The sequence below is a fragment of the Azolla caroliniana genome, unplaced genomic scaffold, assembly GCF_043228905.1.
Source record: "Azolla caroliniana isolate FFs.n. ecotype wild unplaced genomic scaffold, voAzoCaro1.0.p SCAF_4, whole genome shotgun sequence".
Taxonomy (NCBI): Eukaryota; Viridiplantae; Streptophyta; class Polypodiopsida; order Salviniales; family Salviniaceae; genus Azolla; species Azolla caroliniana.
Window position 1 is genome coordinate 3,901,509 of NW_028230439.1, and position 24,074 is coordinate 3,925,582.

The 24,074-nt window shown below is 36.6% G+C and overlaps 2 protein-coding genes and 1 pseudogene across 3 annotated transcripts; 2 read left to right on the top strand and 1 right to left on the bottom strand.

The window, feature by feature from the left end:
• Window positions 1-6,469: 6,469 nt before the first annotated feature.
• LOC147864865 (protein EXORDIUM-like 2 pseudogene) lies at window positions 6,470-7,797 on the top strand (annotated as a pseudogene).
• Window positions 7,798-16,345: 8,548 nt separating this feature from the next.
• On the top strand, window positions 16,346-17,543 carry LOC147864866 (uncharacterized). The gene has a single exon (XM_087318680.1). It carries the CDS (start codon window positions 16,355-16,357, stop codon window positions 17,531-17,533), a length of 1,179 nt encoding a protein of 392 aa, XP_087174806.1. The 5' UTR covers window positions 16,346-16,354; the 3' UTR covers window positions 17,534-17,543.
• Window positions 17,544-20,413: 2,870 nt separating this feature from the next.
• On the bottom strand, window positions 20,414-23,913 carry LOC147864867 (uncharacterized). Of its 2 annotated transcripts, none has more exons than XM_087319040.1 (8): window positions 23,571-23,913; window positions 22,812-22,949; window positions 22,557-22,682; window positions 22,207-22,440; window positions 21,612-21,915; window positions 21,260-21,492; window positions 21,030-21,173; window positions 20,414-20,932 (listed from the first exon to the last, which is right to left on the bottom strand). In XM_087319040.1, exons 1-8 carry the CDS (start codon window positions 23,889-23,891, stop codon window positions 20,810-20,812), a joined length of 1,623 nt encoding a protein of 540 aa, XP_087175166.1. In that variant the 5' UTR covers window positions 23,892-23,913; the 3' UTR covers window positions 20,414-20,809. The 2 variants fall into 2 exon arrangements, with proteins under 2 accessions (XP_087175166.1, XP_087175167.1); XM_087319041.1 differs by having other exon boundaries at window positions 22,812-22,946; window positions 23,571-23,912.
• Window positions 23,914-24,074: the final 161 nt, after the last annotated feature.

The following is a 24,074-nucleotide window of genomic DNA, read 5'->3' on the forward strand; positions in this document are numbered from 1 at the left end:
TAGGAGAGGGGGAATGCTAGTGTGTGTGTGTGACATGTTGGGTTAACATAAACTAATGACAATGATATTAAGAGAAAGTATCTTCATGTGGTAATAGGCAAGGGAAAAGGAACAAAGACTTCTAGGCTATATTCATGTGGTATTGGAAAAGAAGAAAGCAAGTGCATGATGCATGCCCGTTTGAGATTCTTGTACCACAAGTAAATCCCTCCTTGCACTTGTTGAAATGTGTTGGTCACCTACTAGTGATTGCTACTAATGAACAAACCTCTTTGGAGTATTTTACATATTCCCTCTTACATTTTTCTAATGACAATTCGGTTGTAGTTGGCTTTTTATTCTCTTAGAAAGTGTAAGGTATGGAAGCATCCTATTTATTATTAAATGGATAAATTTTTTATATATAAATTTAATGGGTACAAAGGGAATCAGTCTTAGGAGTTCAAGTTTCCAACGTTCTTTAACAAGATGAACAGTTGACTATGCACAATCACATGGATCTTGGACAAGAAGAACCAATATTAAAAATGTCAATCATATGGGTATGGTTGACCTATTTCAATACCAAGGGTTGATTGTTCTCAAAAAAACAAAAGAAAATGCTATTGTACATTGCAATATTTTCATTGTCAACAATGAACATTATGAGTTTATGTGACTTACATTCACTATCAATAGTTGTTAAAATGATAGGACTAGAATTGCAAGATGAAATGTTGTTTGTAGCAGCACTTCCACCTATTTTCTCATAATGAATATGTTCCACGTAGATGAATTTGATCGCAAATATGCATTTGGGGTCCACAATTGTCATGTAAAAACTCAAGAGATCATGTTAGATGTAATCTTTTGTGCTTTAAATACAAAATCAAACCCTTCAACCTAAGCGTGTCTAGAATCTAGTTGTATTCCCATGTCGAGAATGAGTCCAATGTGGCATATTTAATATATTAGTCGGGGCACTTTGCATCACAATATTTGAAAGTTGTGAATGATCTATGGGGAGTTTTCTTTAGTAGATGATTACATATGCCAGTTATCTGATGTCCAAATTTAACTTGAGCACCAAGGTGCAACACAATCTACGTCCTCCTCTAGATTAAAGTCGTATTTAGTGTACACATTGATGATCCAAAAGGTAAAAACCCATGGATTGATACTTGTCATATTGGATATCTACAAGAAACTTAGGTGGTTCAACAAATGGACTAGAAAATCCCTAGAATGTGTTAGTGTCTGCTAATTTTAAAGTTATAAGAACCTATCAAAAGGATTTATATGGAAGCAATATGAAAGTGTAGTAGTTCATCACATAGATGTACTTTGTGTTGTTATATATTTTGAGTAGGCTAGAAGATCAAACAACTTACTCAGCCAATATCGAAACATATAACGTAATAAACTGAAAATATCGAAACATGTATGAAATTTGTGTTCGTTGAATTTAAGGTAATGGAAAGAAGGATTAATTTAAGCGAGAAGGCGGTGAAATGCCACTTTAAATAGGAAATCTATTATATAAAGTTTCTTCATTTGAATCTTCCATCAAAGGAGATTGCATAGTTGCATCTCTCTGGATATCTCTTTTAGAAGATGAATTAATGAAGCCACTATGAAAGAGGTCCAATGTACCCATCTTTATCATGTATGTATGTACTTTGTGTCAATACATATTATAAGTAGGCTAGAGCGAGGACCAAATTAGGGGCTATGATCTCCCCAATCGACTACTTTTCAAGGAGTTCGAATATTTTGGGGCCATCTTGTGGTTACATTCCTAAAAGATTCGTCTAATTTTGGAATAAATTATGAAAATACAATTAATACCCCACAAAACAAAAGACTAAATTCTGGGAAAGTCTAAAGGTCGACCATATTTTCTACGCTTTCATGGATTTGTAGCCTAAAAACTTGTCCAACAGTTTTTTATATTTGGGTAAGTCCAAGAATTTCCTCATATTTTATCTTGATTAGTAGCACTTGTTCCTCATACAATTCCTCATACAATGGGGGAGATATGAAAAATGCTAAAAAATATGTTTTTGGTCCTACATTATGCATGACCCTTTAAATTTTTAAAAGAAGAAAACACCCCTTCATAGGCTAGTAGATGTTCTAGTCATTGGGAATAATGAACCACCTTATCTATTGGAAATTAACGTTTTAGGGTTCAGCCACTTTTATATTACAGATCAAACAATTTGTTTTAGATAAAAACACATTTTTGGCCCATAAACGTTTTTGACACATTTTAAATTATTTGTGCTTTAACCAAAAGATTACTTCGATGGCATGTGAAATATGGTGGATTGATCCTCACAAATTAATGATTTGGATGAGTCCTTTAACGTGTGCATCCAAGTTAAACAAGTGATTACTTTGATCTCATACAAGCCGTTGACAATTGGAATCTCACTATTAGGCATTTAGATCAAAATTCCTTGAATGTATGCATACTAAACAAAATGTTCCCGGAAACAAATGTAGAATAATGAGAGTTGATCATTAACGCAGCATTTTAAAGATTCCTTTAAAACACTAGCTATGTTGACAAAGGATCTCAACTTGCAATTTAGGAAGCAAGATTATAGCTAGGAAACTCTTTAAACCTTGCCTATTTTTTAATGTCAATTAATATCTCATGAATCCTCTAGAATACCTTAATGAAAGCATTGTGGTTGAGGAATCACAAATAGTTTGAAAGGGTTATATGAGAAATAGCATTGCATGCACATTTTCCTCAAAGATCTTAGTCTTGATGTATTTAATGTATAACAATGGATTGTATCCATCATGTGTGATTTGTATTCTAATATGAAGTAGAGCTTTAGAAGGACATTAAAGGTAGCGACTGAATGTGGAAAGCAATGGCTTTAAAGTCTAGACATAACTTTTAGATATAGTAACAACTCTATTGAGAATCTTGGTTAGTTTCACGAAAACTTCCTCGATTTGTATGGCTTGTGTCAAATTTTATGTGCTGCTTTTGTCCTAAAGATCTAAAGTATGAAAAGTGCAAGAAGTAAGATATATGTATCCAATTATAATGACAAGAGTACTTACTCATGGCTAGAGTGATATAAATGATACCAAAAGGCATGATTTGTAGCCATTATGAGCTGGTAATGGAAAATCGTTGATGTGTCGTAGTTGTTATCGGATGAAGATAATTCTTCTCGAGGTTAGGAAACTTCACCAAGTCGTAAGCTATGTAACTTGAAACTTACTCTAAAGTTTCTAGCTCTTTGTTTAACTTTTAAAATATACAATGTGGGCTGAATATTTAATTTATAAATATAGTCATGGACATGAGCTACCAATCATAGGTTAGGTACATATTACACCCAACATGGCATCTCTAAATTCTAGCCCTATTTGTTATTTGGTTTTCACTCTTTGTATTGCTGAAAATATGACAATATCAATGTTGTAAACCTCTCTCTCTCTTTCTATATGGACATGACTACAAGTGTGCAAGAACTCAAAGTAAAACTATGACGGAATTATGGAGCGAACACATTGCCCAAGACTCAACCCCACAATCTTAACCAACCTTACCACTACATTCTCATGTTTCTATACCTGATTTTTATAGTTCTTACTAGTAATTCATTCCCATTGTAGCATGTTGTTTTTAACCGTAGGCTAAGGTAAAATATTTATGAAATCTTAATCATGTTAATTATTTCATATTGTGCTTTAGTATGTTGCTTTAAATCTCACATAGTGGACAAAATTATAATGTAAATCTATCAAGTTTCTCCTCAAAGCGTGGTTTCAAGCGCAAGCTTTAGAAGTACATAATTGCATTTATATATTTTACATTAGTAAGGGACGCCATAGTGATGTGAAAAATCTCCCATGTGTATCTTAGCATGTAAGTTTCTTAACCTCTTCTTAATATCGTATCATTCACTGACTTATTCTCCATGCATGTGTAATTGTTTGAATTGTACATTAAATGATTGGCAATCTTAATTAGTGGCTCCCTTTTATATCTATACTTGTGTGTGTCTTAGCATTAAATGCAATGCCATGATCATTGACGATGTTTATGACGATTTTGTAAAGGCATTCTTGTAGAAGTGAAGCAATCTTTTGCATGTAAATATCTCAACCTCTTCTTAATATCTTATCATTCACTAAATTATTCCCCATGCATGTGTAATTGTTTAAATCATACATTGAGTAATTGGAAATCTTAATTAGTGGCTCCCTTTAATGTATACTTGTACGTCTCTTAGCATTAAAGGTAATGTTATTATCAGTGAAGATGTTTATGACAATTTTGTAATTGAGTTCTTTATGTTGAATAGCAAAAAATAGCTCACTATTACAAACATATTTGTATACTCTCTCACATTATGTCTCAAAGCCAAGTTTCCACATTGCATCGTAGCATGTAATAAGATATTCTTATTTAATTGTGAGTAATTATTATTGTTACCTAGTTAGCGTTTAAAATTAGTTTGGTGTATTCGTCATTTTGGAGTATTCTACTTTGCAAGCAACCTTACAATGCATTCATTGATATCTCACATTCGTGTTCACATGAACCATTGATATTGTGATTCCTTCTTAATATAGAATACACACATACATACACACATACACACATACACACATACATACATACATACATACATACATACATACATACATACATATTAGCGTGATTTACATATTCATGATCTCAAATCATTCTTGAACAACTAGTGATTATCTTATACATTGGCATTACATTTAACAAATATTTTCAACTTCAAAAGAGTAAACAAATAGCCCCCAAAGAGTTGTTCTTAGTTTCAAATACGTATAGAACCTAGAGACAATCACTCTTTAGATATCAACATCGACACACAACCCAAGTAGGTGGGGAGAAAGTGAAGATCGCTTTTGGTCCGACAAAATATTTTATAGTTTTGAAGGGCATTGACTTGGTAGGGAAGGTCTCATTATAAAGATACCTATATATTTTGGTGCATGTATTTCATTTCATTGCACAATAGATGCATGTTGTCGTTTGATAGAGACCTAGGGCTCAACTTGAACCATAAGATCAAGGTTGAGGAAACATCCGCGAAATAGGTTCTCTTGTGGGGCGGAACTTATTTGGGCTTCAAAGAATTGTGAAATATTGCGGGCATTGTAGATCGCTGAACAACAACTTGGGTTAGTGATGATGAAATTGGTACGGTATGCAATATAAGAGGTGAAGACGGAAGCAAAAAGGTGAACGGACAAGTTTTGAAGAGAATATCCCAACCCTTTTTACAAGCATGGTGAAGTACAGACATGACCAAAGCACACATAAAGTGAAATATGCACACTTGGTGAGATGAAACTTTTGACGAATTGAGCACAAATTGATAGAACAAGAGAAGAGTGAGCTTTTATGTCTTCCCTTAACATTGACAAACGGACAGAACTAGAGAAGACTGAGCTTTTATTTCTTCATTGAATGTGGACAAATGGATAAAGCTAGAGAAGAGAGCTTTTATTTCTTCGCATAATGTGGACAAAATAAATGGATTGAACCCAAAGAAGGGTATTGATGCACTACTCACTTTGTTTGCTATACAGAAGTAATTGTTAACTAACAATGGATATAGATAGATAAATTTTTTGTGTCCACAAGATCAATGTACAATATATAGGATAGGAAGGAACCAAGTGTATGGGAAAAAAACCATCGGATTGTATCACAAGAAGTTAAAACCCAATCATCAATATCATACAATTATGGGATGGAAAGTTAGCAAAGGTTTAATAACTAGGGTATATATATTACATCTAACATAGATAAATTATTACAACTTATTAAAGCTAGATCGTCAATATTGGTAGCAAAGGTCTAACAACTAAGATATATATCATATCTTTTTATCGATGTATATCACCTCGCATATAAACACATGTCATAGACAAAAGCATGGACACATGTCTCTTTCAATAACCCAATGCCTCATTAAGATACTTATTATTATCTTTGGAACAATGTATTCCACCTCACACATACACAATACATGTACACGTACGCTTTCACATGCCTATATGGGGTATATTTCTTTCGAAGGGGCCTAGGGCCCAACTTGGGCACTAAAGTTGAAGCCGAAAACATCGAAGGTGAGATTAGCTGGGGTATTACTAGGAAGGAACGTGATAGATTGGGGATAGGCACTGTGGATGAGCTAAGGACAACTTGGTCACCGATGATGATGATGATGATGATGATGATGAAAGTGGCACTGTAATGAGTGTAAGGGGGTGGTGTGAGACACATGAAAGGGGGCCGGGGTGGGAGACGTGGAACCTTTTTAAAACTAAATAAATATCTCGACCTTTTCACTTAAGGAAAAAAACAAAAGAAGGGGAAAAGTTGAAAGGAAGGGAGGGAAGGAACGAAAAACTTAAGGGAAGGAAAGAAAGGGAGAGAGCCACATGAGTTCACTATATAAATATGGCCCCCAAGGAAATGTGGGTAGGAAGAGTGAGAGTGAGAGAGAGAGAGAGAGGTACACACATAACTCAACATAGAGAGAATTGTTTAGACTAGCTTAGTTCATCAACAACTCATAGGTTGTTGTGGTTGTGGTTTTGTGTCTTGTGTGAGAGAGCGGTTTAACCAAGAGATGAATCTCGGAACCTTAGTTTTGGTTTGTGCCTTAATGGTGCTAGACTTGGCATTCAGCTCGAGCATCGCCCCGTTGCACATCGTGGAGTACTCGAGTAGCCATTCGTACAACGAAGAGTTGTCTCTCGTCCCGACCCCGACCATCGAATTGTCCTACCACATGGGGCCCCTCCTCACCTCCCCGGAGAAATCCCCCCTCAACTTCCATTTCCTTTGGGTCGGCTCCTTCTCGCCCGCCCAAAAGCAAATCCTCATCGACTTCGCGTCCTCCTTCGAGCCCATCAACACCCACAATGAAGCACAAATCCCTTCGGTTTCATCGTGGTGGTCTACCGCCACATTGTACACGGATCGGACCAATGCACATGTCTCCTCCTCCCTCTCATTCTCTTCCCAATCCTCCCTTCAGCTCACACTTGGCACACCCCCCTCTAATCTCCTCACCAAAGACCACCTCCTCTCTCTCCTCACCTCCTCACTCTCATCCCGTGCACTTCCGGTCGACACCTCGGGCCTCTACTTCATATTCACCGACCCGAGCATCCCGGTCGAGGACTTCTGCCTTAGCTCGTGCGGGTTCCACGATTTTACACCCGCCTCCCCGGCCACAGGGAACCAAAAGCTGCCCTACGCATGGGTCGGCAACCCGAGCACCCAATGCCCAGGTGTGTGCGCGTGGCCGTTCGCGGCCCCGCAGTTCGGGCCCCAAGGCTTCGTGCCTTTGGGCCCGCCCAATGGGGACGTGGGCATGGACGGCATGGTCATCAATATGGCCACCCTCCTCGCGGGTATGGCCACGAATCCGTTTCACACTGGGTACTTCGAGGGCGAGTCCGGGTTGCCATCGGAGGCGGTTTCAGTTTGCACGGGTATTTTCGGAGAAGGGGCGTATCCCGGGAACCCGGGATCTCTTTTGAAGCAACAAGACACCGGGGCTTCCTTCAATGCACAAGGTGTGAATGGACGCCATTACCTTCTCCCTGCCATATGGAGCCCTTCCACTAACACTTGTTTGCCTCCTAACCCCTAGGTTTGGGTCTTGGGTCCAGGTCTAGGGCTAGGTCTCTCTCTAGAGTCTATAGAATGTATTGCTATGTAGGTCCAACATACCCAACAACATTAATGTAATCCGCATGTACATTATTATTACACCACTTATCATCAACCTCCATCTACACCATTCCAGCTGGTACAAAAATCTAGTCATTGTGTGAGAGAGAAAGAGAGTTTCTTTTGTTTTCGAAACATACCATTTACCTCGAACCTACAAGTGTTGGCCCTCCTTGCATTTCGTGCCAATGAGCTTTCTTGATCATGCATACATCTATGGACAATTACGATAGAGATCTCGGCCACACGTTTTAATATCTCTGGAACATTAGCGAGGTTTCCTTGAAGTTTGAAAATGCTTCCTCATACGTCTCACATACAACATTGTTAGCCCGGCGATGTACTCATAAACTTTCTTTAGAGAACGTTTGCTTTGATTTGGCTCTTCCATTGTGTGCGAATGGGTTTCATTATAATATACGTTCTTTGAAACTGTTCCTTGAGGATATGGATTGCCTACTCTCTGTCTAACCATCGAATATATAACCATCTCTTCATGCCTTAACTATATTTCTATTGTTCATATGTGGGGGATTCCTATGCATTGGAAGAGAGGCTTTGTATTGACGTGTAACCTCCCCGGACGGATAGATGCACAATGTGCCATGGTCAGATAATTTGATTATCTTAGAACTCACACGTCACTTCACCTAGTTCTAGAATCATCTCCAACGTTTACCTTATGTCTACTTATAGTGGCCATGTCTCGTGTGTTGGTTTGTGCTTGAATGTAGAAAGGATCTATGTAGCCTTCTTTATTGTTGTGACTCATGAGGTAATGCTTATGATAAATCAATGCATTTAGTATATTTTTTGTGTAATAGGACAAGTTGCTTCTTTCAAACTATAGAAAGGCGTGCACCTTTATGAAAAAGTTATGACCAAGGGATAAAGTTCACAAAGCCAATTCAATAACTGATTTTAGCACTTCTACAATAATAGAGAACTAGAGAGCTTACAAAATAAGCTCCCCTCTAAAATGTTTATTTCGTTTACATGTATCCGCAATAGTCTACCACTTACTCTTCTGACATTCTATTTCAATAAAACTCCACACAAAATCACTTTGAAAGTTAGCAAGTCATGCAACCAAATTTGATTCATTTTCAGAGCAAATGCACAAATTTATCTTGTTCTCATGGAGTATGCACAATTATAGGTTATGAACTTACATGATGATACATAATTTGCATTTTCTTTTTAAGGAAATGGATACAAGCATCTTATATGACAATGTCTTTATTATATACATGCTAAATTTCCCATTAGCATTTTTAAAATATATCAAACTAATAGCATACAAAACATTATATCCTTTAGTCTTTGTAGTAGTCAAAAGTGAGTATAATCTAGTATGCACATGGGATATATATATGCATGTGCTACATACATATATGCATAGAATTCCATTTATGAGCAAATAGCCTTGTAGTATTGTGTACTTAAAGCAATAAAATGGCACACATAGGTTGGCAAAGAGGACCCACAATAAGTTGGTCTATATAGCTATAGGGTATCAATATAGCGGTTTGAGTGACTTGAAATAGGTTATTTGTTCAATAGGTAAGGTATTTGTTAAATGGTATTCAAACATCAATGTTTTTACTAGATTACAGTTGTTTGCCATTGTGTTACATATGTACATGTAATGCTCACAATGCAAGGCTAACATTCTTGATCTACTATATGTTATCCAAGGGACACCTTGAAGTCATGTCAAAGGTTTACATATTGTTCAATTTGCTAGTTGAAAAACTGTTTTTTTACGATTCTTGAAAATGTAGCTAGCTATTTGGTGTGCCTTTGTTTGTATCACAACATTGAGTCATAAACAAATTTTCATACCCATTTGTTGCCACACTCAACAAATATTTGTCAATGGTGATGTATTCTTTATCAAAATTGAGGGTCATGTTAAAGAAAATGAATGTCAAGAAATCATGAACTAAAGTCAAAACACAACATATACGAAGCATTCTAGAGGCCAATGATTGACGATGTCGATAACATTGAAGTGTCTTAAAGTTAAGATTCATTTGAATTTGGATAGCATACAGTAAATTTATTTGTCTACCTTCATCTAGATAACCCTTAGTCTATAAAAAATGAATTTGTGTGTTGTACCATGACCTTTAAAGGAACCTTTTCAACCCTCAGACAAAAACTTTATAAAGGAAAACGAGAGAATTATTGACACAAAGGAAGAAGTAGAATCTATGTTGTATGTACAAAATCATTGCTTCATAACTAAGATTTCTCAAATTCCCAATTGGAATTGATGAAGAATCCTATCTTATCCAAATTTCCCTATGTTGTTTAACTATTTTCACACTCTTTCTCTTATTGTTGACAATGGAGAATTTTTTAGTGCTTTCTTGGATGTAGAACTAATCCATCTAGCATTTGTACCTTATGCTTTTCTGTTGCAATTATCTACACATGTGAAATAATGAACCTTGGTTTCCAGTAGTGGACATCAACATCAACATTCGACATCTACAATAATATACTCTAGTGTTGTTTATACCGTCATCCCCACTGTATACAAAATCATTTCTACCATATACCATAGTTTTTGAGTCTAACTATCTCTACAATATCCTTGGACCCTACAAACCTTTGGCAAATAATGTTACCCATGATCCATATTTACCAATTAAAATTGTTGTTGAAATGTGAGACATTGGTATTATAAGCTTTATAAATAATAGAAATTTAGCACAAGGAATGCTAGCTACGCAAATCCCATTTTTTCAGTACTCGGTAAAAATGGGTAGAGAATTGCTTAGGCGTATGGTTGTTACGCTAGCAACTTCTTGGTTGAATGCTTATTGAAAATGGCTATGGGCAATGCAAATTCCTAGAAAAGTTGCCTTGTTTAGATGGTTGCTGGTACATTATGGCATTCCTATGAAGTCATGGATGAGAGGGCATTGTCGTGATTTAAAATGTGACAGTTGTGGTTTTCCCAGAGAACGGTTCACCATGTTTTATGAGTATATCCTATTGCTAAAGCGATATGGAGAATATTGAGAATTTTGTATCCTATTTATGGTAAACAGGTGTACACGTGGGGTTTTGTGAGATGGAGAAAGTTTGCTAAAGACATGTATTATGAAAGGGACTATGTTGATTTTTTGCTCTTCTCTGATGGAAGACATATATTGGAGGTCTCGTATACTACACCAATCCATTGTTTGAAAGAGGATAAGGTTTGTTCTACAATATTTTCTTTAGTAGTTTGGGTATTCTGGAAGGCAAGATGTAAGTGTGTATTTCAAAAAGTCAAACCGAATGTGATTGAGTTAGTCAAGGAGATATGGTTGATGCTCTATCATACTCTAAGAGGTCAATATGAGGCAAACCCAGGTGAGCCTGATGGGAAGCAACAACAATTTCGAGAAATTTGAAAAAAGGCAAAGGTTTTACTTTTTGGGGGAAGAGAATAAAGTAGAAATATGCTCCACCAAGATGGCTTTTTACACCCCCCGTCATGGAAGGACATTGCATGAGGGCTCCCGCTTCTATACATGTTGATTGAAGTGGGTAGGAGGGTTATATTTTATTGTATGGATTCTTTGTAGCCTTTGGGCATCTTTTCATTAATACCAAGGTGAATCTTGACTTGAAAACAATAAATAAATAAATAAATAAAATTTAGAACAAGCAATAAGTCCAAGGCCTAACCTAGTGTTGAATTGGCATCATGATTTTGATTAATATCCCCTATTCATCCATTAATACCATTAATTAAAATCTCAATAGAAATAAATGTATGCGACCAATATATATGTTCTTCCAAAACATATGTTCGTCAACCTTAGACATCAACCACAAAATAATAATATCTAAAATATTATAGCTAGCTTGAAAAATGCTTCAAGAGTAGATAAATTTAGTCAAAAAAGGCAAACTTTCAATGTTCATGACAAGCACAAGACTAATATCTTAATGCATCATTAGGCATCATTGCACAATCAAAATAAGAAGCTAGAAATAGAATGCAACGTCATATAATATATTATGATCTACATATAATATATTTCTTGTTCTAAAGGGTCCACCTTTAACCAATGCAAGCTAGTGATCATGATGACATCTTGTTGCAACCTTATCATTTCAAGACTACAAAGGGGACGAGTTTTTCCTAGAAGGTGTTAAGTTATTTACCATAGGTTATGCCTCTCCATATAATTAAGTTTGTGGCTTAAACATGTATTTTTGAACCTCATCTTAGATATTTGGTTTCCTTGCCACGCGATCCTATTCAAATTAGAACCTTTAATAACCAATATATAAAACGTGACATTAAAGATATTTCTTCTTGCTCATTGATACCATAAGTTCAAGTTCGTATTGCACCTAACGTGTTTCAACATACTCAAAGTGATCATCATGATCATTGCGATATTTGATGATCGCTACCATAAACAGTTATCAATACCATAACGATTATAGGTTTTTTTTCCCTAAATAGTAGCAAATCTTATGAGTCAAAATGCATGGTGTCAATTTACACTTTCTTTTAAAAGTTTCAAGTTTTCGTTCCACTTAAAATCATGAATCTATGAACATCTCAAATTCTAACTAAGTTGAATGTAGGAATTATCAAATTGTAAGGATGCATAGAATACGAAGCGATGAACTTGCAAATTAGGCTATAAGTATGACATCTAGGATAGAGAGTAAGTGTATTAGAAATTCCGATTAGGAAGGTATTCATCAAAATATATATGAGGAATCATTGCCATTAAACCATATGGACACCAAGTGAATGCAACACAAGATTCAAGTGAAGACTCTATGTATTGATGACAATAATAACGCATGTACCAAAGGTATTGGACTCCCATTGGACTTCAACTGGAGAAAGTTCTACTTGATCAAATAGAGGCATGTCGGAGCAATACTATACAAAAAACATTCGATGAATATAATAATTGTGATCATCATCACATATCTTCGAGAGGAGGTCAAATGTTTGTGTGCATGCCCTAAATGTGGATTGGAGGCAAGAGTTCAATTCTTAGTGTTGAACACCAATAGATGTTGAATGTGACCATTAATCTTCAAGTTGATACACATCTTCGATGCCATTAATGAGTGGCGAAAGTTATGATTATATTGCAAGAGATCCAACTATATGTCTATTGCATCAACATAGAGTCCATCGAACCACATGTGTGAGTAAAGCCTCAAATATGGAACATCTAATACATAACAATACCATCTTCTAACATGTTCTTATTGAATATGTCATAGGCAGAGTTAACGGTCAATGCACTTAATGCATCTAAAGCTTCCTCAATCTAATATTTCCCAAACTCACGAGTCATCCACATAATAACAAAAACTCGGTGTTCCACCCTAACATTTATATGTTGGCCTCATATTTTGATATTAAAAGCATTGTTTTACTCCTTAAGAGTTTATGGTTGCCATAAGGCATAGTCTGCCAATTTTACGAGTTAGGTATCATAATACTAGACTTAACGAATTGGTGCAAGTCCTTACGCCAAGTGATTGTGTGTCTAGAGATTTTGAAACTCTTCGAGCATGATGTTAGCCATCATACTCTAGATCGATTGATTCATATGTGTTGGTGGAGATGATATCTAGGCATGGTTTTCATGTAACATGCATGCATAGGACCTTAATTATACATAATGACTCCATTCACTTTTTTTAAATAGCACTATCACACAACTAGATTAAGAGATTGTCCTTCCACCCGATGCACTAATGGTGGACACAAAGGTGTAGGGAGTGTTGATTGCCCTTCGAAACATGTTAATGGTCCGACATTGGGTAGTGAATTTATACAATTTCCTTATATAATATCAACAAGCATGCACTACTGGTATTAAAACTGAGGGGGGGTTTTCTACTTGCACAAAAAGAGTTTGTCTCATTTTGTATCATGGATTAACATTGTCTTTTTCCAATCTCATGATTGCAAGAGCATAGGTAGGAGTGTTAAATATCTAATATATTACCAATGCTCATGGATACTTTGAGATGGCCCAACAGTTTTTGACAAGATAATATTTTTGGCATCTTTTGTTTTATTGCAAGATGCATGGTATCCCTAATTTTAACATTGCTATTAAATGTCATTTAAATAATTGCTTGAGCTCATAACTTCTTTGTTACTTCAGTTTCACATGTAACTACGCACAACATAACTGGAGATGCAACCATTTCTTGTAGAATGCATTGGTGATGCATAAAAATAACATGCAAATACACATGGGCTATGATGGATAATGATGGTATGCCATTTGCGCATTTAATTTTTAGTGAAGTTGCCCTCGCAAAGCATTCACATCTCAAGGACTAAGCATGCGTACCACACTCATCTTCACCCTCATATTAAATAAACATCAAAACAAAACTAATGAAGATATGATGTGTCAGTCATTGATGACCAACTAACTATTTCTCACGTATGGTTGATAATGTACCATCACATGAACTTTATTTATTTGTACCCTCAATTACATTGTATATAAATGGTTTGATCATAGAAACATAAGAGAAACCCAGGTTTGATGCCTCACTTTTCTTCGCCTTACTTATTGAGCAATCATTTAAACAAAATGGAAGAACATGTGTTAGTCTAGTCACTTGCTTCATGAGGTGGCCACTTGTTTCTCATGTGCTTGTGGATAATGTGTCACATTAACTATGTCAAGCTCTTTGTTACATAGCATTGCATTACATATGAAAGTTTTGATTGTACCAAGAAATGTGAGGGATGTTAAATATCCACAATAATGGTTTTATATATTCTCTCGAGATCTATTAGGCACGACAAAGTAACTCTATAAGTTACCTAGATGATTGGCTTTCAAATGAACTTCTTTTGGCATAAAATTTATTGGTCCTTGCTAAAGCCAAAGTTCAATCTCACACAATACTAAAGACACAACTTGTGCACACAACAAGAGAAGGAAAATAAGGCATCGGGGTTAGTGTAAGACCATGTGATCTTATGCTTCTGCAGTTACATGTCACACACAACGAATGCAACCCAACCTTCCTCTACACAACTTCCCAATATGATTTGAATGCTTTTTAAGCATTCTGTCATCCAACATTGATTGGATGGTGTTCCTTTGCATATTCATTTTTGAGTTATTCGCCTTATAGTGCCTAGTCAATCATGTTATTTCCAAAAAAATTATGGTGGAATCACCAAACTCTCCAAAATATCCTCAAATTTTGGAAATGTCGCAAGAATACCCCAAATGTAATAGCAATAAACTTACATACTACGTAAGGGTATAATTATTGAAATTTACTAATGCCAAGGTGGATGGATTCAAGGTGTACACTTGTCAAATAGGTGAAAACCAAGTGGCATTCTTACCATTGTCCTCTTTTTTTAGGACAAGAAAAAAAATGGAAGGAACTACATAGGGCTCAAGCCTTTATGCTTTCTTTCTCTCTCGCACAACCTCACATCCAATACGTTAAGTGGCAGTCCATTTGAGTTTCTTACTTCTTTAGATTGTTTTGATGCTCGAATCCTCGATATTGTCCTTTATTCGTGAATGCCCTTTGCGTCCAACGTATGTATTTGCAACAACGTTTTCTTTGGAACAAAAAACTGATGTCACATCCTTCCAACCTTTTTCTCCATTGTGTTGCGTGTTCCATGCAGCACATGGCCTGCTCTATCGATCGTGTTTCCCCCACGGACAACGCTCATTGACTGATGTTTCTTTTTACTGTCCCGAAGGGATTTACTTGAGATCATTGACTCGGGCATCTGGTTTGTGAGCACTTTGGGTGTACGAGTGAAACAGCCAGTCGGCCAAAGAAGTTTATGATGGAGTGAGAATCATTGTGGGTGGACAAAGGCGCACACAACGGTCGTATGTGACATCATAATCTCGATGTTGTGCTTCAAACAATTAAAAAAGCTGATATAATTATGGATATGTTTGAAAATAAAAGCTTTGCGTTTTTAGGGTTTTTTTCTGTCTTCTCCTATGTGTATATATGTATACATACATTATACATATATGTATGTATGTATGTATGTATGTATGTATGTATATGTGTATGTGTATGTATATGTATACAGTATATGTATGTATGTATATGTGTATGTGTATGTATATGTATACAGTATATGTATGTATGTACCTACTATACAATGCTATTTTTGTACATATTGATTTCCTCGACTAGGGTTTCCCCATAGCAGGGATAATAATAATAATAACCTATTTTTTAAATTTTGATTTGCAGTTTTAGGGTTTGATTTGAAGCTGTCAATCGATCGTAGATGTACATAGAAAAGAAAAGAGAAGAGGAGAAAGATAACAGGTTTTTTGAAATCAGGAATATATCTGCAATCTGTACATAGTAGGGTTTTGGACAGTTCCAATCCGCATATATATATATACATAGGTGAAGGATTCTTGAAGAACCAATCAGGATTATTTGGAAAGTACAAGCGGGATTTTGTTCGCTTCTGTTTCATCTAGATTCTTTGAGAGCAGTATTAACGAGATTTTTGGTATATTGATCAAATTTCTCGGCCGTAAAGATATTGCCCTGACATTCTATCTAAATATTCGATTAAGGGATAATCAATCGATGATGGCTGCCCAACAGAAGATGTCTGGTGTGCGGAAGCGATCAAAACGACCTCATGGATGTGAATCGGTGACAGAGATCCTGGCATGGTGGGCTGAGCAAAACCAAATCAAATCAGTAACCAATGAACTCGAACCACAAGATCAAGAGCGAGGCCAATGCTCACTAGCAGAGAAGGATACCATCATAACTAGAAGAGTACCTGCCAGAGGATCGAAGAAAGGCTGTATGAAAGGGAAAGGAGGACCAGAGAATGCACATTGCAAATATAGAGGAGTAAGGCAGAGGGTATGGGGGAAATGGGTATCAGAGATAAGAGAGCCGAATCGAGGCGAGAGATTGTGGTTAGGTACATTTGCCACAGCACGAGAAGCCGCATTAGCATATGATCAAGCCGCAAGAATACTGTATGGTTCGTGTGCTCGCCTCAATCTCCCCGAGGTCACTGATTGCCAAATTCTAAAGATCTGTTCTCGATCATCAAGTATTATGAAAGGATCAATCAATCTGGATGCCAATGTATGTTCTGATGCCGATGTGAAGAGCCATGATTTGGGTTCTTTTAGCTGTACAAGCCCTCATGAGGTATCGGATAAGTCCTCGCCAGGTGTATCTTGTTTGAGCAGTTGCAAAGATGATTCAGATGTTAAGTATGATATGGAATCATTTAACCCCATTAATTCTCCCCAAGGTCTCAGCAACCTTTTCAGTGATTCGGTTAATAATGTGGACAATGTGCTGGAATTCGTCGACAATTTGCCAGAATTAAGAGGAGAGTTGGCATTCGAGCCAGTTATCGAAGATTTGCAAGAATCTGATTATAATTTAGTTGCCAATGAAATAGTGAAGCTCTTGGAAGATACAAAAAACCCTTATAACTTTGAGATTGAAGGCTCTACTTGTTTACCCTCTTCCATGCAAACAAAGGGCTCTTATAATAGCTTTGACAATAATTTAGAGGCATTTTGGGTCCATTCAGACCATCAAGGGGGCAATAACTTTATCTCATCCTCCCAGTATTTTATAAACCCTAAAGAGACGAATATCGTTTCAGGCTCATCTCAATATGATGATTTGAATAGCCCAATCATATCAGGTCAAAAATGTGATCAAGGTTCTATGCAAACTTGTATTGGAGGAGAGAATTCCATACACAACCTCACCTACAATCATATGTGAAGAATATCTCAAACAAGGAACTTGCCAATCGAATATAACGATCGTATTATCTCAAACAAGAAAGTTGCCGATCGTATTTACCTTGCCAGAGTCCTTTAAATTTGATGAGATATGAATTACATGAATTAGCTCTGAAGAATGGCAGCCTTAAGTCAAATTCATAGTAAGAATCAGTTAGGACCGCTACTCCCTCTTCTCGAGTTGCACCCAGGTCGTTATTAGTGTGTAAAATTAGCCGATTGTAAGCATTGCTTCATATGGTTCTCATCACAGTTTTCACAAGAAAACCGTCAAAAAAGTCTTGATTTAAATTACCACACCTTGTTCATAAATTTTCATAGGAAAACTGAAAAGATATTTCAGGGTAAATTATCATCCCCTTTTTATATGAGTATGGCAAATCGAAGAAATGTTAAAACAAGGTGCCGATCTTTGTAAATGATGCTTTGACGTGTACAATTTACTGTTAGGGTTTTATTTGAACTCCTAGAAAAATATGTGAGTAATCTAGAAGCACAGGTTTGCAACCTTCCACTTGTTTATCTCTAGGACTTTATTTATGAGAGACATGGGAAATTATTGCCTACAAACAATGATTTGCATAGCACTGGTCATGATGCATTTTCGATATGCTAGTCATTAAAATGGTGTCACTACAAGTGCTAGTATCTTTTTCACCTAGCAGTCATCGATATTCAATTGGTTGTCAACATGATGCTTTGTTGAATTTCTTTAGAAAGTAAACTTGCAGATTGGTTTTGTTTTTGACATGGTGTTTTATGGTTGCTTTACTATTGAATCGAGTGATGTGTCTTGTCACCGGTTGATTCTAACTCATTGGATACATCTGAAACCTATGGTGCTTGTATAGTGTCTTGTAATTAAAAGACTCTTAGGTGACATCCTTCTTAATGACATGTATCTAGCATTATTGACATTTCATCGAGATTGATGAAATGTATCTTATTGAATTTGTCCTATTGAGACGTGGTAAAGGATTCTAATTCATTGGCTATATAGCAAGCACGATGGAAATATAGTGCATCACGTAATTGAAAGTTTGTGGGCACGTCGTTGGTGATAGAAATATAGCATTATTGACATTATTGCATTGAGATTAATGACATGAGAAATTCATGTGCAAGTCCGATTTTGCCTCGTCATAATAGAAATTATTACATTGAGGCAATAAATTTGGATGTCTTTGTAATCAACAAACTCTTTCGGTTCAAACCCAACAATAGGTAAAACCTTAATACATTTAATGATTGTGAGCACTTTCTAAGTTCTAGGAATGTGTTAAATGTGTTAAATATATGACATGACCATTTGTAATTTTTCTTCACCTTTTTGGATAGGTACAACGATGACAACGTTTTGAATCAGATGGATACAAGCGTCCAAGGTTGAATTTTGTCTTCCATCATTGAAGCCATGGCATTGGGGTATAGTGTTGCATGACAAAGAAATGTTAGCATGTTATTGATGGTTAGATTATGATGACCGACAAATAATCATTGTGGCATTGGGGTATAGTGTCATATGACAAAGAAGTGTTAGCATGTTATTGATGGTTAGATTATGATGACCGACAAATATTCATTGTGCATATTCCTAATTCATTTAATATCTTCAAAATCACGGAATCATTAACTGCTTTGGTAGATAACTGGATTTTTTGCCAAAATACTTGAAAATATGAAATTTGTCAAAATGGTGTGCAACTGTGCTAGTGTGAGTGACAAAAAGAAATTGTCGTTACAACATCGTAAGTAGTGAAAACATCAGAATAATCTTTTGTAAAAGAGGTCACATGGATGTAAGTATAGAGCAGAATACATAAAAGAACACTTAATAAATGAAAATGTCAAGGAAATTTTTTAGCTTTACATAGAAATCAAACAATTAATTAGACAAAAATTTAAGTAGTGAATTCTCAATTATATGTAGAAATCGCAGACTATAATATAATAAAGGTGGATGCAGATGCACGATAGTCTTATTCTTCAACCCAATACTCACCACCTTTTTTTACATGACTCTAGGTGAATGCAGAATGCATGAGGCACATATGCTTTGCCTCCCACCTCTACCTAGATGTAAAATGTCATGCGGCATCCAGGCCTTCTTTTCACCATTGTTTGTCTAAACCCTAATCGCAAATTATGGTTCACCTCACAAGCCATACACATCTTGGAATTAATCATATTACACAGGTATCTTTCTTTAGGTAAAGTTTGAATCACCATCTCCCATGTCTTCATGTGCTGATGCTGTTGGTCTTTTTCTTCCTACCATAAAAATTGAGGCTTTATCCATGCATTCTTTTCACCATTCTTGGTCTAAAACCCTAACAGCAAATTATGGTTCACACACCCCCTCGCAAGCTTTAAACATCTTGGAATTAATCACATTGCACAGGAAACATTCTTTAGGTAAAGTTTGGTTCGGCACATAGAACTATCACCATCTCTTTTTAGTCTTTTCATGTGCTTCTGATGCTGTAGGTTTTTTCCTTCCTACCTTAAAAGTTGAGGCTTTCTCTACACAACATTGTTGTGCTCAGCTCTGCTAAAACACACTTCAAAATTGCTGTAAAAGCTGAAGCATGGCCTAAGGCAATGCCAGGTTAACAGATTCACCTTTTGCAACTAAGCATATATCCAAACACCTTTCATTCACTGGGGTGAAGCCATCCAACACAATCAGCATAGCTCAGATACCTAAAAATTCATAAATAAATATAGCAATACGAATTCCAGGACCAACTAAAGACAGCTCTTCTTTACTGTTGCATAACTTCCAACTCTTTTTTGTGTACATACATCTCTTTACTGGATGTAAACGTTTTGCTAAATCGTATGTGTTGCCATTTCAATCTTTATCTTCAAGTTCTTTGCAGATACAACACACAAGTGGATAATTTTGTTTTGGGAAAATAATAAATTTAAAATTGGAGCCCCACTATGTTACAAAGTTGGAAGAGAACTTCCTAGGGACCAAATGAAGTAGTAATGTATACATATAGCTTATAATTACAATATTTATACGCATTACCAGTTAGGATCCATGGAGGGATTCAGATTTCCTGAGGGATAGATTTTTACTTGCTGATTCGATTAATTATATAGATATAATGTCACGAATCGATAGCTTAAGAGTATGATTTTTTAAGAGATGAGCACCCCCATCTCTTGAGAATCAGTATACGAACCTCCCAAGGTTATATTTCTCCTTCATTAACTCCGTAGCATCAGTATCTACACCTTAACTCTGTTATTCTTTGTCACAACCAAAGACTCGTTTCCTAAATAAGTCCTCCACTTTTTGTAGAGTAATAGGCTTCCTACCACCTCGAGGTCGAGAACAGAACTTCTGATCTGCCTCCAAAAAGTCACCCTAATAACAGAGCAAAAGATTTATAGTATAAATTTCTTTTCAAAAGACACAATTGAAAACCACATAATATTATCAATGAAATGTCTTTTGTAGTTACCTCACTGTAACAGTGTTTACAAGACTTTTCATGGTTATCTCTGGTATGCCTATAGCCAAATGCTTCACAACAATCTTCAACAGTACATCGGTAATCTTTTTTACCCATATGACAAACTCGGATGTGCACTGCCAGATTTGAGCTCTGATTGGAAACAGATTGAGAACACATTGTTTTAGAGAGATCAATAGTTTGTAATTATGATTATAATGACAGAATAAGAACCTTACATTTGCATAGCTGCGAGTACATCCATCGTAAGGGCAAAATAGTCTTGGCTTAGTTTCATTGTCATCATGTGACATGAGATGCCGTTTATAACTCTTTCTCGACACAGAAGAGCCACAAATGTTACAGCCAAGATTAGCATGGGAAGTCCGGGTATGTTCATAAAGAGCCTCTGCATTGGGAAATTTCATTCCACATCCTTCAATACAACAAAAGATATCTGCATATTGATAGCCTGGTTCCAAAACATAAAACACTTAGGTAAGTCATGATGCTAAAACAATTTGAGCATTGATATAAAGTACAGTATCTCAGCAAAGGTATAGAAATACAATTAGTAACAACTGATCTTACCATGCTTTAACTCAAAGTGGTATTGTAGTCTGCAGGGGTAGTCAAAGGTCTTATCACAACCTTGTTCAGGGCATTTCAAGGAATTCATTTGTTTCTGCAGGACACTGCGCTGAAGATGATCACCTTTCAAGTCATGACTTCTGAGGTGTCTAAGCAAATTTGCCTTATTGGAGCATATCATTATACATCCTGGTCTAGGGCAAAGGTGTCCAGATGATTTTTCGTGACAAAGAAGATGTCGATTGAGATGGTCCTGTCGCTTGTAAGACTTCCCACAGCCATCTTTCGGACAATGGAAAGCCCTCTGCAAGCAAGAAAAAACATAGTTCCAACTATTTGTAAATAGTTCTCACTGTTGTTTTGTCCAGTGGGCCATAAAACATAGAAGCTTTCTCCATTGCAATTAGTTTCATCATCATCTGACCTTTTAATATGAATCCAAAACAAAGCCATGTGTGACCAGGACTTCCAGAGAGGTCACCCTTCTCAGTACTAATCTGGTGCACCATATGTAACTGCTCAACATGCAAAAGCTTAATATATAGTATTCTAAAGTAATCTGTTTGATTGCAATTCTATAGCTCCCAAAGAATACCTCATCAGTGTGTGTAGCTAAATGTTGCCTCATATGAGATGCTTTCTTGGTTTCAAATCCACACTGATTACACTCGAGAAGTCCTTTATGATTTATTGCTCCTAGCTGTGGAGATGATGTTGGATGATTGCCCTCAAAGTTAGATTTACAGTGACGGTGTTCACATTCTTCCTCATTTGCTTGAGGCGGAGATGAAGAACACGATTCTCCCAGATGTTTAGATTTACATTCTTGCTGTTTGAAGAGAAACACAGATTGTAAATAAAGAATAGTAGAACAAGAAAAATGGCATTCCTGCATTAGACCTTATCCCCTGAAGAAACAATATGCTGAAATGAGCCACGAAATACCTCATTTGAGTACATTGTATGCTGAATGTTTATTTTCTCAGCTTCTGATTGACAGAGTTTCTGTTTCTTATTCTCTTGCTGTGGAGATGATGTAGATTTCAACGAGCATTGAGATGCACATACAAACTGCAAGAATAGGCCCGGAACATGGACTCGTGAGCAATCCAAAAGTAAAACCGGAAGAATACATGCACTTTCCCATGTCAAAACAAGGACAGTAACACAACAATCTACTGAGGGAATTTAAAAAAATACCTCATCTATGAGGTCTTTGTTAATGTGTGAAGCCTTCTGAGACTCAGACGCAGAGTGATTACACTGGATAAGGTCTTCCCATTTCCTTGTTTCTTGATCCTGAGATGGCGATGTAGATTCTACCTCGCATGCAATCTGCTGAAAAAACTCGCTCTTTAAAATCAAATTCACACCATCAACAGACAGACATGCCAAAGATTGAACATTAAATAAAATCAAAAGCACAATCACGAAGAACTCATATTACCACGACATCTTCAGAAAGACTTACAATAAGGATCTTACTATTTCAATGTCTTTTGTATTACAGTCAAAATAAAGGTGGGGAAAGAGGCACAGGGGACAGTATCACATCCATAATTATAGCAAAAGATCCTGTTCAAACACACATTCTACATTGCAGTAAGAATATGACCGTGGAAACTGAATATTTGAGAGTCATTTCGAACCATAATAGAGAACGACATTCATAGCAAAACCAATGCAGATATACCTATCAGGCAGACTGAGGATGAGATCAGTAAAACGTTAGAAAAGAAGTAAAGTATGCAATGGAAACGATCAGATTATCTTCAATTGGAGAAAACGAAGAAAGATGAAGCGTAGATTCATTATAAGAATCGAAAACGAATAAACCACGTATTCATTTACGATTTTAGAAAAGACCATAGAAAGCCGGCGCATTAGCTCATTCAAAATTTCAGGAAAAAAAACAGGAAATTCTGCTAATTTACTCGATTCATTCCTTCATTAATTCACCTGCGAGCTTTCGTGAGATTTCATGTGGCTTCGCAGAGTAGAAAGCTTGGATCGGAAGCAACCACAAACTTGACACATGTATCGCCGCTTGTCTTTGCCAACGACGCAGAAGCGCGAGGAATCCTGCGGATGGCGAAGCAGCATGTGGGACACAATGAGGGACCTCTTCGAGCGCGTCTCGCCGCATACATTGCAGAGGTATTGCCTTGTCTCGGACACAGAAGAAGAAGAAGAAGAAGAAGAAGAAGAGGAAGAAGAGGAAGAAGAGGAAGAAGATGGTGATGATGATGATGATGGAGAGGACGAAGATGAAGAATCCATGGCGAGCTTCGCCTGTGGAACAGATCGAGGAGTGCAGAAAGAAGAAGGCTATGGAGGGAAGGCCTTAGGGTTTCTGCCAAATCTCTGTGGACACGTCGTGTTCACACTTGGGCCAACATCTGCTCTTTCTTGTTGGCCAAAATCGGACAACACATGGAAACCTCGAGACCCATGGAATTGTCG